We start from the raw sequence: 13,872 nt of genomic DNA on the forward strand, positions 1-13,872 counted from the left end.
GGCTGATACCTGGAATGGCAGGAATGACTTATGAGGAAAGATTGCGCAAATTGGGATTGTACTCGCTGGAGTTTAGAAGATTGAGAGGGGATCTCATAGAGACATATAAAATTCTGGCAGGACTGGACAGAATGGATGCAGATGGGATGTTTCCAATGATGGGAAAATCCAGAACCCGGGGCCATGGTTTGAGGATAATAGGCAAACCATTTAGGACCGAGATGAGGAGGAATTTCTTTACCCAGTGGGTGGTGAATCTGTGGAATTCATTGCCACAGAGGGCAGTAGAGGCAGGTTCATTAAATATATTTAAGAGGGAATTAGATATATTTCTTCAGTATAAGGTTATTAAAGGTTATAGAGAGAAGGCGGGGATGGGGTACTGAACTTTAAGATCAGCCATGATCTCGTTGAATGGCGGAGCAGGTTCGAAGGGTCGAATGACCTACTCCTGCTCCTATCTTCTATGTTTTTTATGTTTCTATGAAAGTTTAAATTGAATATTTAACAATTGTTTGACACAGCTCCAAACCAGCCTTGCATCTTGCTCAGGCCTTTTGAAAGCATTGTGAGGGCAGGTCAATCTCTCTCTACCATCTGAGGCCTCACTGCCTTTCAGAGTGCGAGGGAATGCAAGATCATCTCTTCACATCCAAGCCTCATGAGGGGGGGGGGGGAAAGTACATCCCCTTGCCGACCCCATAAGACACGTATCTGTTTCAATGAGGCCACCTTTCAATCTTCTCAGCTCAAGAGAGTGCAAACCCAGATCCTCACAGGGCAAATCCACCATCCGACAAATCAGTCTGTTGAACACACTCTCTTTTTAACCTTCCTTAGATGAAGGTGAGGGGAGCATGATTGACACAAAATATTCCAGCTGCAGTCTCATCTGGGTTACTGCAATAAAGGGCAATAGACTTGTCTTCCTAATTTCTTGCAACTTAACTTTCAGAGATTCGTGTAAAAAGATAAACCCATCCTTCCGTACACCAATGCCTTTCAATCTCTCAGCAATTAAAAATCTCACCACCATTCTAACAGGTGAATGCATTCACACTCACCCCACTGTCTATCAGCAAACTTGGATATATTATACTTGAGCACTGATCAGATTGTGAATAGCCACAGCCCGGCATTGGCATAGTTAGTATAGTGGTTAGGGCAATGCTGTTCCGGCACCAGTGACCCAGGTTCATATCTGCCATCGTCTGTGAGGAGTTTGTATGTTCTCCCCATGTCTGCATGGGTTTCCTCTGGTTTCCTCCCACCCTCCAAAACATACAGGATTGTAGATTAATTGGGTGTAATTGGGCAGCATGGGATCATAGGCCAGAAAGGCCTGTAACCGTGCTGTATGTCTAAATCCCATGCATTTCAACCTCCGAAACCAAATCACCCATTCATTCCTGCTCTCTGCCTTGTCCATTAGTGAATCCTCAGTGTGTGATAGTTCATTATCCAGTATAGATACAAGATAGAGATAGGGTGGCCAGTCACGGTCTGTCTCTCAATGTTTAAAACAAGAGGACATAGATTTTAGGGAGAGGGGATAGATTCACAGGAGATTTGAGGGGCAAGGTTTTCACTCAGAGGCTGATGTGTCTGTGGAACAAACTGCTGGAGGAAGTGGAGAATTGCAATGTTTAAAAGTCATTTGGACAGGTTCATGGATGGAAAGGTTGAGAAGGATATGAGCCAAATGCAGTCATATGAGATTAGCCTAAAAGGCATCTTGGTCAGCATGGACGAGTTGGGCTGAAGAGCCTGTTTCCGTGCTGCACTGTGTCTATAAATCCACAACAGGAAAAAGGGTGGGTTGAAAGGAAAGTTTTGTCAGAAGGGGAGTGGTTGTAAAGTATGGATCAGGGAGTTGTGAAGGAGATGATTCCTTTGACACATCAGAAGGGGAGGGGAAGATGTGTTTGACAGTGGAATCTTGTTGAAGCTGGCAGAAAGTGCAAAGGCAATTGAACCAATGATCAGCAGTTTGATATCTGGGCATTGCTGTCGAGACCAACCTGTTTCTCAGAGCCTTTGAGAAGGTGGCACGTTACCACCTTGAACTGCTGGTTGCCCCGACAGTGCTATTCGAGAGAGTTCCACGATTTAGACCCAGAAGGAATGAAAGACCAGTAATCTGTTTCCAGGTTCAGAGGGTGTGTGTGTGTGTGTGTCTCGAGAGTGGGGAAGGGATGCAGAGGTAGAGGTGTTCCCTGCACTCATAGCTTGCTCCTTCTTGAAGCTCATCATGGATTTGAGAGGTGCTCGATAACCTTACCTTTGAAATCCTGTGCCACTATCAGGACATCAAAACTATTAATAGTTTTATATCCCAGAGTTAATTAATTACCAGTACTTGAATTCAAATTCACCACCTCCTGTGGTGAGAATTGAAATCCTACCCTCAGATTAATAATTAATTAGTAGAACAGTAACTTAACCCTCTTCATTAACTTGTAAAATATTGTGTGAAATCTCTTTGGGTTATTCAGTGGATTTTTTCTTGTTTTTAAGGGAACATATTTTGCCTTTGATGCTCTTTAAATGTTTAATCAGTTTCTTGTCTTATCCAGCGCTGAATGACTTCCTCAAGGGTGAACATGGCAAAAGGCCAATTCTGCTCACAAATAACCCTCTTTCATCCGTAAACTTTTCTCTCTTTGTTCTTCATATGTCTGTATAATGTCCTGGCAGATCTCAAGAATGAATGATAAGCATCTACCCAAAAACGAGACTACTTAGTTGTTGGAAGGTGGTATTCTGCACAGATTTATTGAAGTGGTCTTGCTGGGATCTGTTGAAAGCTTTATGTTGGTATGAAATGCATTGAGGTAACTTGTAAACCTTTGCTCAGTATAACTATAGATTGACATATTGCTCGCTTGGTTCTGTGTAAGATGATAACAGCCAAAAGCTTGGTTATTGTTGAAGAAAGCAACAACTATCAAATGATAAACACAGGAGTGCTAGCTCCGGACTAGGGACGTTAATGCAGCAGGTTTCCCGAACACTTTGATTAATATCACATAGTTTGTTTTTGCAGTCAGAGATTGATCTATGAAACTTTGTCCATTAGGACAGGAGCTGAAATGTTTCTGCACTGATCTACTGACATTATTAGAATGATACTGGAATAAGACACTCAGTGGGTATGTGTGCAGGAACAGATTACCTCTCTGCTCCATGGTCTATTCAATGCAGAGGGAAGCTGTATGATACACAAACCTCTTGTCCAGCTGGCTGAGCAGAGGTTTCTAAACTGTTAATCGTACTCCCACATTCTCCAATCCAAGTGCCCCATTAAAGTATATTGAACTGTACTGAAATCTAATCAGCTGCTTCTCTGCAGACTAATGTCATTAGAACACACTCCCATATAATCACACAGTAAGCACATTACAGTGAGATGCTCCCTGAACTGTTATTAGCTCATAATATGTGAATTTCCGTTCAGGGCATGCCTCAGTAGGTTCCATTGTCATTGGTTGAACAACAATAATTTCTATTTCTCTCCTTTGGTAAATTCACCAACACGGCCCTGATGAATTCCTCAGTCAAGAACAATAAAAGGGTTTCCTCTTTTAAATGGAGAAATTGTGTATTTTTACTTGATCAGTTTAGTTTGTTTCTGAACAGAATTTATGGCTAGATTTTAATATTTATTCCAATCGGTTTGCAAGGATAATAATCCTGACAATCACAGTTGATGACTAGAATTCCTGGTGAAAGTTTCAGCCAAAACGTTGACTGACTGTTGCCTTCCATGGATGCCGTTTGACCTGCTGAATTCCTCCAGTAGGTTATTCCAATTATACAGCATCTGAAGTTTTCCTGTTTACTTGAGATAAATAGCAATTGATTTTATTTTCCCCAAGTGGAGGAATGTAAAACTAGAGACAAAATATTTGAAAAGGGACTTTCTTCACACTGAGGCTTGTGGATACATGGAACAAGCTGCCAGAGGAGGTGGTAGAGAAGGGGATCATTGTAATATTCAAAAGAGATTTGGACAAGGTACATGGACAAGAAAGGTGGGATATGGGCTGAACACAGGCACGTGGGACTATCAATGGCAGCACTAGGGTTGGTGTCACCTGGTGCGGTAACTCATGGTATCACACCCACCCCCACCCCCCAGGGGCAGAGGAGGCCAATGCATCAAAATAAACAGTGATGAGGAGGTCTCGTGAGAGCTGGCCTTGTGGCCACCATGCTGTATTTGGCATTGAGAGTGGTGCCCTAAGCGGGTTTGGGGGTGAGGTGGCTTTGGTGCTGAGCGGGGGGCTGCACAAAAAGTTTATAGACAGTCTGATGGTGTAACCCGGTGTGATCCACCCCCACCCCCCCCCCCCCCACCTAATGACGCCAGTGGGACTATCATGGCTAGCATGATAGGGCCCGTTTGCATTCCATTGAAACCTTGACTGCTGTGCTACTTGGAGCTGCTGAAGACACAAGCTGATGGTTGAAGGGAAGACAGAAATGACTTTTCACAGAGCAGAAAGGCATGTTTACTTTTAAAATTTTGATGCTGGGATAGTAAAATAAGATTGGAAATGTGCAGAGAAAATTTATAAGGATGTTGAGGAGCTGAGTTAAGGGAATAGGCTGTATAGGTTAGGACTTTATTCCCTGGAGTGTCAGAGAATGAGGGGAAATTTGATAGAAGTATACAAAATGATGAGGGGTAAGGTATATGGAAATAAGCTTTTTCCACTGAGGTTGGGTAAGACAAGAACCGGAAGACATGGGTTGAGGGTGAAAGGGGAAATGTTTAAGGGGAACTTCTTCACTCAGAGGGTGGTGAGAGTTTGGAACAACCTGCCAGTGGAGGTGGTGGATGTGGGTTTGACTTCAACATTTAAGAGAAGATTAGATAGAAACGTGGATGGGAGGAGCATGGAGGGTATGGTCTGGGCACAGCTGATGGGACTAAGCAGAATAAATAGTTTAGCATGGACTAGATGGGCTAAAAGGTCTGTTTTCTGTGCTGTAGAGTTCCATGGTTCTATGGTAACAGGCTTCAAAGGCACATTGCATGTTAATTTGGAGTGTGAGGGATTTTAATATGAGGTTTACATAGAGAAATCAACGTGGCTATGCTGGGCTTTGGAGCCTGTTCCTCTGCTCTGTGACTCTATGATGGCAGCAATTCAATAATGAACATTTCAGAGCCTTACTCCGAACAGACAAGCAGTCTTCCACACCATCAGATCCACAATCAGTCTGGGAGCGAGCAAGACCACTTGGGTTCCTCCTGCTTCCTGAACGTGACCTCCTGTAATTGTTCAGCTTCCATCCAACAGCTGCTGTGAGATTCAAAACGGGATTGGTCAAAAGCACTGCTGTTTAATAAATCAGTAATTTATTCCACACCACAACATTTCAAAACTTCTTCACTTCCAGCCAGAAAGGATACCTGTGTTGTGTTTCTCCATGAATATTACTGACACCTGCAAACATTCGAGAAACTGTTAGTGTATTTTGTAACAATGGGTTTACACTGTACTGAAGATGAATGCTGTGTTTGCAGAGTGAATCGAAAAGGGGTTTATGGAAATGTGTACATAATAATAATACCTATTATTTTAGTTACTACTTCCAGGAAATCTATTCCATTGTAATGACAAATTGTTCAGTAGTTGCTCAACTAAGATAATGCTTCTCCAGGAACATTGATGATAACTGGCACATTAATTATTCTTGATGGGCTAAAATAACATGATTCTGTCTCTGAATCTGAGTGTCTCAATCAGTGAAGCTAAATATAGGTATCAGCAGACATTTGATTTCATTCCCACTGTTCCACCCAAGGTGAACATACCTCACTGAGAAAGCCCCTGAGAATTAAAGTCTTATTCCTTTTGAACTCTTTTTTTTTAACAACACAGAAGCCAATTCCAGCCATTTAAACAGGTTGCCACTCAATTACACCAAAATTAACCTACAAATCCCATACATTTTGGAGAGAGGGAGGGGACCAGAACAACCGGGGAAATCCCATGCAGACATGGGGAGAATGTACAAACTCCTTCCAGACAGCCCTAGATTCCAACCTGAGTCGCTGGCACTGTAATAAACTGTGAGACCCCACTTGGAGTATTGTGTGCAGTTTTGGGCACTTCATTTAAGAAAAGTTGTGCTGACATTAGAGAGGGTTGAAAGGAGGTTCACTAGGATGATTCCAGGAATAAAAGGGTTATCATATGCAAAGCATTTGACAGCTCTTGAGGGAATTTAGGAGAATGAGGGGGAATCTCATTGAAACTTTTTAAATGTTGAAAGGCATACACAGAGTAGATGTACAAAAATTGTTTCCCATAGTGGAAGAGTCTAAGACAAGAGGCACAAATTCAGGATTAAAGGGCATCTGCTTAGAACAGAGATGCAGAGGGTGGCAACTCTATGGAATTTGTTGCCACAGTCAGTTGTGGAGGCCATGTAATTGGGTGCATTTAAGACAGAGATTTTGATGGGATGTTGATTAGCCAGGGCATCAAAGGTTATGGGGAGAAGACCAGGCATTGAGGTGGAGTGGGAAAATTGATCAGCTCTTCATTAAATGGCAGGGCAGACTCGATGGGCTGAATGGCCTATTTCTTTTCCTACACCTTGTGGTCCGACAGTCTTATGGGTTTGAATTTGTTTTTTTCAATAATACTAATTTCAAATTTCAGGTGGATGAAAATTCTTAACTATGGAATGTCTGAAGAGTTTCCCTTTTGTGACAACCACCATAACCTCTCAAACATCACTTTATTGATAAATAAAAAGTATTGCATGCCATTATTAAATACATGGAAGATCAAGTCAGAATAGCACACCATGACTGTACCTGAATTTGAATACTCAATAATGTTTGGTAGATATTCTTTGTTGTCAAGATACACAGGGACAAATGCTGTGTATTTGCTAATAACATTACATGCTTTGCTGGTCTGAATTGCATTCAGCTGGTATCTTCTTCCAGAACCTACAATCCAATGGAAAAATTAATTGCATATTTAGTTGTCTGTTCTTTGGAGAACTGGTTGAGAAAAAATATTTTTTCAACCAGCCACAGGCAGGTGGAAGAGTTCTAAGAATGTACGACATTGATACAAAATGGAATTTATGAATGACAAATCATAGACTCTCCCGAGAGCAGTGGTTCTTAACCTTTCTTTTCCACTCACATGCCACCTGAAGTCCGTTACTAACCACAGAGCACCTATGCCACAGGTTCTAAGGTAGTATGTAAGTGGGGGGGGGGGGGGGGGGAAAGGTTGAGAACCACTGCCCTAGAACAATATCTTTAAATTTTTAACTTTAGATATACAGTATAGAAACAGGTAATTTCAGCCCACAAGTCTGTGCTGCCCAATTACACCCACTTAACCTACCATCCCCGGTACATTTTGAATAGTGGGAGGAAACCGGAGCCCCCAGGGAAAAGCCGCACAGACATGGGGAGAGTGCACAAACTCCTTACAAACAGAGTGGGATTCGAACCCCTATCCTGTTTGCTGGTGCTGTAACAGCATCGGACTAACCACTTCACTAACTGTACTGCCTTATACACGAGAAATAAATTACATCACTCTGACAATTCGTTGTCAGCATCTAAAGAAAGGGAGAGTTGTGCCTCTTGTAAGAGTATAGAAATAGGAGCAGTAGTTAGCCAGTATGTAGTGGTATGAATCAGATGGGGGGGGGGGGTGGAAATAGAGGCAGGTGGGTAATTTGTACAACATCTCCCCAGTTATTATCCTGCATCCTATTCCCACAATAGAAATGACCTTCATCTTCCCCAATTCTCCTACCTCCCACCTCACTGGTTGTGAATTGCAATCACTAATTAACCATTTAAGGACTCTTACTTTTGCAATTTATTGATTTTTTTCCTCTCTCTCTCTGTATTGCACAGTTTTTTATATTTCTTTATTTGTTTACATTGAGTACAATTTTTCTTTGCACTGCCAATATGTGGCAATTCTGCTTCTCCCACAAAGAAAAGAATCTCAGGGTTGTATGTGATGTCTTAGATGTACTCTGACAAGAAATCCGAAATCTGAGATCTGAAATCTAGCCTGCCACCCAGCACTTCTTTGAAATGACAGAGAAAACCAGAGCACCCCGGGGAAATCCACATGGTCACAGGGAAATAATGCAAACTCCACACAGGTAGCACCCGAGGTCAGGATTGAACCATGTTGACAGGAGCTGTGAGACAATGGTGCTAACCCCTGCACTTCAGTGCTACCCAGGCCCACATTCAAGCACACCTTATTGGATTCCCTGCCATTTTTCCCACATGATATTTAATTTGCCATGTTTTTGTCTACTCGCTCAGCTTTACATATCCTCTTGAAGCTTCTTTACATCTTCTGTGCCATCAATCCCCCCCTAGTTTAGGACCATTTGCATACTTGGAAAAATGAGAATTGATCCCCTCAACCAACTGTTGATCCAGATTGTGAGCAGCAAACCCTGTGAACCGCACTAGTCAATCTCTGTAAAGCTGAGAAGGAACAATTCATTTCCATTCCTTGCTTTCTATCCATTAACTATTCTCAATCTACAATTCTACTTGCTCTAACCTTGTTCACCAACCTCCCATTCGTACCTGATCAAAAGATTTCCAAACATTAAATATACCACATTGACTGGTTTCCCCATATCTATTCTACTCATCACACCCTCAGAGAGCCCTTACATTCATCAAAAACAATTTTCCTTTCATAAATCTAGGCTGACTCTGCTCAATGCTATTCATCTTCTCAAGGGTTCTTGTTACCGCACCCTTCTTGAGAAGTTCGGGTTTGTTGCAGGTTTACACATTCTCCCTGTAACTGCGTGGGTTTCCCCTGGTGCTCTGGTTTCCTCTTTACACCTCAAAGGCATGGGACCTGGTTCATTCAATAGTTGCTGTAAATAGCCCATGTGTGTGTGAGTGGTAGGATCTTGGGGGGGGTGGAAAGAGAGGGTAGGCTGGTGGGAATGTGGGGAGAATAAAGTGGGATTCAGGTGGCATTAGAGTAAGTGAAGTGCTTTGAGGTTCAGCATGGTCTCAATGGGCTGAATGGCCTGTTCCCATACTGTACTACTCTTGGAGTTTGAGCATTTTCCATCACAGCTCTTGGCCAACCAGTCAGTCGTCGTTTTTAAAGTTGTGTACCTCTTTCCTTTCTTTAGCAGTGGGACCACATTTGTAGTCCTCCAATCCGCAAAAAACATTTTCAGAATCTATAGGACTATGGAAGATGGTGTAATTTTATCATCATTTGGGTCTCCCTCTGTTCAATCACTCCTTATTAAATAGACCAGAGGGAATAAAGAGGGCACCCTGATCAATTCAGTAGAACATCCTGAGATTTGAACCGAAGGCCACCCAGTAATGAAATGAATTACAAACACATGGCCCACTGTCATTAGCTATTGAATAGATATTCAAATGTTCATGGAAATTACTTTTTAATATGTCAATGGTCAAAAATTTAACCACAAATCTGGACTGCATTTATTGTAATTATATTGTCACTGAATCAAGTATCACTCCAGAGAACCAGGACTGAGGATGATATCCAACAGCAGAGTGGACAGAGCAAACTATCAGTGATTCAAAAGGCAGTTGGGTGTAAATATTAGTATCTAGTGAAGACTGGCTATGTGGAAAATAAAGAATATCACGATTAAGGGCTGAGTTTTTTTTTGACAGATTCAGTAGGACATAATAAAGAGGTGGTGCCTCAAGAAAGCAGCTTCCATCATCAAGCATGCTCACCACCTTCTTCATTGCTACCATCAGAAAGGAGGTACAGGAACCCCCAGTGGTACATGAAACAGCTTCTTCCCCTTCGCCATCAGATTTCTGAACAGACAATTAACCACTTTTTCTCACTAAAAATATTTCTTTTTAAATCTTGTATTTACAGAATTGTAATTTATAATAATTTTGCACCTTGTTCTGCACGATGCTGCTGCCACAAAACAGCACATTTCATGACACATGTGCATGACAATGAACTGGATTCTGATTCTGAATTGATAGATTTGAAAAGACATTTGTGTGACCAGCTTCAGTTTGGGCTTCTTTGTTGCATTATACTTTGTACATGTGTGGAATGCGAGAGACATTTTATTGGGATATTTCACTAGAAAGTTTCCAAGAATGAGGGAATTTCCAAGAAGGTGGGATTGGAGAAGCTGAGGTTTGTTTTCCTTGGAACAAAAGAATTGGAGGGGGAGATTTGATAGCTGTGTACAAGATCATGATGGTCTTAGAGAGGGAAAAGGTATTCATCTAGGTCAAGAACCAGGAAAACGTATTAAATGTTTTGGCCAAAAGATGTGTGATGGTTGTGAGGGTGTAATCTGGAACTCACCGCCAATGGGACTGGTAATAAAATGGGTCAGTTGAGAGTTGGATTGACACTTTGGAGAAAACAATTTGTGGGGCAGCTTGGAAAGAGAAGGGAAGATGGAAATGTTTTACAAAGAAGTGGGGGTGGGGTGGACTTTGTGGGCTGAATCATCTCCTTCTCTGCCAAATAATTTTCTGTGGTAGTAGGGAAAGGGAGGGGTATTGGGGTGGATGGGAGGGAGTAAGAATTTGGTGTATACCGCATTATTACTTGTATTCTTATATTTGAGAGTAGAGAAACTTCTTTGAGATTGAAGAAGAGAAGCATCGATCAATTCTTAAGCTCAGAAAATGAACACAATTTTAAAAAGGGAACAAAAAAATACCTGAAATGTATATTTGGTCAGAAAAAAAAGCTGGCATTTTTCGTTACATTGGTGCCATTGATCTGGTTTGTTTTCCCAAGATGCTGATTCAGTTACATTTTCTAAATGAATGATGTAGTCAGGTTTGTAACTTCCCACCGCAACCCCAGCCGTCCTCGTCCAACCTTGCGGCTGATGTTGACATGATGGTGACATTATTCATGATGGATTGAAAACAATAATTCCTTCATTGACATATATTCTACTCATAAATTTTGACAAACAATGCCATTGGGTGATATGTTTTCAATTAACAATTCTATTTGTTCATCAGCATTGTTCTCTGTCCAAAAAAATATGCTGTTCCAAATACTAACGTATTTTGAGCAATCTTTTCAACTTAATATTCCAACTAAAGTTTCCAAGAACACATCTCATTCGTAAATTAAAAAATGATTGTATTGCCTTCATGATTAATTGTGTATCACCGGACACTCCCTTTGCCAAGTTATGAACACCCTTACCATGTTCTATCTCGCTCTCTTTCTCAGCCATTTGTTCGAGGTCTCGAATGAGGGACTTAGCTGCCAGCTGGTGGATTGTTTCATGCCACACGTCTTCCTGCGGTGTTTTACTGGTGGTTCTGCTGTAAAGAAGAGACCTAAGATCAAAGGTAACTTCCCACTGAACAGGTTTGCCACAAAGCAACCCAGAAACGACTGCCTTGCAATTGAACTTGCATGGAGGGCACTCTTCGTGACAACTTAATGACAGTTCCGGGAACTCAAAGGATGATTCATCTTCAAGAGTTGATGATGGATAGTGAAAACATCCTGAAAAATCAGACCAAACAACATTCAAGAATTAGCTTTTCACGGGAGATATTAAAATGCAGACAAATCACAAGCTGAATCCTATAAGCCCCCATGACAGAAGAAATGAAAGGATGATAGAAGAACATAAAACTTTATAAATACTTTGAGGAAGACATACAACAGAATGGAAAGCAGGGCGATCATTTTTAAATAGGGTCACTTTGTTTCCCATAGAACCATAGAATATTACAGCACAGAACCCCTTCAGCCCTTCTAGTATCTGTTGAACCATTTTTTTTTGCCTAGTCCCACTGACCTTCAGCCAGTCCATGGTCCTCCATACCTCTCCCATTCATGTACCTGTCCAGATTCTTATTAAATGTTAAAATTGAGCCCCTATTCACCACTTCAGCTGGCAGCTCGTTCCACACTCCCACCACTCTCTGTGTGAAGAAGTTCTCCCTCACGTTCCCTCTAAAGTTTTCCCCTTTCACCCTTAACCCATATCCTCTGTTTGTATCTCACCTACCCTCAGTGGAAAAAGCCCATCTAAACTTACTCTATCTATCCCCCTCATAATTTTAAATCCCTCTATCTCTCCCCTCATTCTTCTACAGAAGAATAAAGTCCTAACCCATTTAACCTTTCCCTGTAACTCAGTTCCTGAAGTCCAGGCAACATCCTAGTGAATCTTCTCTGTACTCGTTCAATTTTATTGATAGCTTTCCTGTAGTTATATGACCAAAAAATTTGGTATCACCAATGTTTAATACAACTTTACCATAACATCCTTAAATCTGAATCTTTCAATTCTATTCAAAGTCATTAACTTACAAAGTAGAAGTTCCCTCCCCCACCCCTTCTCCTCTACAAGAGAATGTAGATGCTGGAATCTGGAGCAAAATCTTATCAATTGTAGGAACTCAGTGGGTCAAGCAGCATCAATGGGAGGAAAAGAACCATCAATGTTTCAAGTTGGAACTCTTCATCTTGCCCCTCTACTTTGAATTTTCCATTGAAACTCCTTTTGGTCTGATGAGTTGAAACACCTTTGAGGCGAAGTATTCTGAGACACGCAGGAAACTGCAGATGCTGGAACTCAGTGAGTCAAGCTGCATCCGTGGGAGAAAAAGAATGGTTGATGTTTTGAGCTGAAACCCTTTCTACTCCTATCTTGTGTCGAGTTAATTGAACAACTCTAGCAAAATGGATTTGTTTGATCAGTCCCAACCACTTTGAATAACCTGTCATCTAGACCCCAGTTAATAATTGTGGGAGGATTGACTGCAGGAGAGCTGGAGGTGATTCCATGGACACTTGGTGACTCTAAGGGACTCTCTTTTATTTCTTTTCTTGTACTGAAAGAGGCACCAGGCGGCACTAATGGCAACTCTGCCTTACAGCAGGCAGAAGGCAATTTCACCCAATATTACTTTGTGTACTATTACATGACGTTAAAGGAATCTTGAAACTTTTGTACTTCAAGGCCTTCAGATTGATAGGTCTCCTCTCACAGAAACCACCACATTTTGGCTGATGTAACCAGTAAGCAAAAATAATTATTTAATTTTAATATAGACTAAATGTCTTCATGATATTAAATATGAGATTGCTCATGAGAACATAAGCATGAATACTTTTTTTGTCCCTCTCCATGGATCCAGCCTCGAACTGCTAAAGGTTTCCAGCAGCTTCTTCCTATATTTATTGTTGAAAGCTGGGCACTGCAATTCCCCACCCCCCACCCCTCAAATCATCGCAAAGCTCCCAGTCGCATGGAACTTGGTCTTCAGTCACCATTGGTAACAGTCTGAGCTCAGTGCTGAAACCACACACTGACCAAGGTCCTTGCACATCACTGTGATTGGCTACATTCTTAGAGTGCTTTGTTATTCCTCCCCAGTTGAATAGTTCATTCTTGCAATCTCTGACACTAACACCATCTCAATTAGTTAATTGGCTGTTTAATCAGCTCACTCAGTTATACCAGGATGGGCTGAGGCTTTCGTATGATATTTTATTGCTGTTAATTAAATCCTTAAATTTATTTTTAAAATTTAGACACACAGCTCTATAATAGGCCCATGAGCCTACGTTGCCCAAGTACCCCATTTAACTTACAACCCCTGTAAGTTTTGAAGGGTTGCGGATTTGCTGCAAGGCAAATCTTTAGTAACAATGAGCTTGAATTGACTGTTTACTTAAATTATTGAGGTGTTTCAATACTTTAGTGTAGCATTTTGTGTTCTCTTTTCTTTTCTTTGGCTTGGCTTCGTGGACGAAGATTTATGGAGGGGTAATGTCCACATCAGCTGCAGGCTCGTTTGTGGCTGACAAGTCTGATGCA

At 41.5% G+C, this 13,872-nt stretch overlaps 1 protein-coding gene across 1 annotated transcript in view; it reads right to left on the reverse strand.

Annotated features, from left to right (window-relative positions):
• vwa5b1 (von Willebrand factor A domain containing 5B1) overlaps positions 1-13,872 on the reverse strand; it is a 101,459-nt gene that overhangs the window by 20,308 nt on the left and 67,279 nt on the right. The window contains exons 15-17 of the mRNA XM_069915295.1: positions 11,235-11,543; positions 6,839-6,976; positions 5,184-5,309 (exon numbers count right to left, since the gene is read on the reverse strand). Coding sequence (XP_069771396.1) covers positions 5,184-5,309; positions 6,839-6,976; positions 11,235-11,543 — 573 coding nt within the window. The remainder of the gene's footprint in view (positions 1-5,183; positions 5,310-6,838; positions 6,977-11,234; positions 11,544-13,872) is intronic.

This window comes from Narcine bancroftii, chromosome 2 (genome assembly GCF_036971445.1).
Source record: "Narcine bancroftii isolate sNarBan1 chromosome 2, sNarBan1.hap1, whole genome shotgun sequence".
NCBI classification, from domain to species: domain Eukaryota; kingdom Metazoa; phylum Chordata; class Chondrichthyes; order Torpediniformes; family Narcinidae; genus Narcine; species Narcine bancroftii.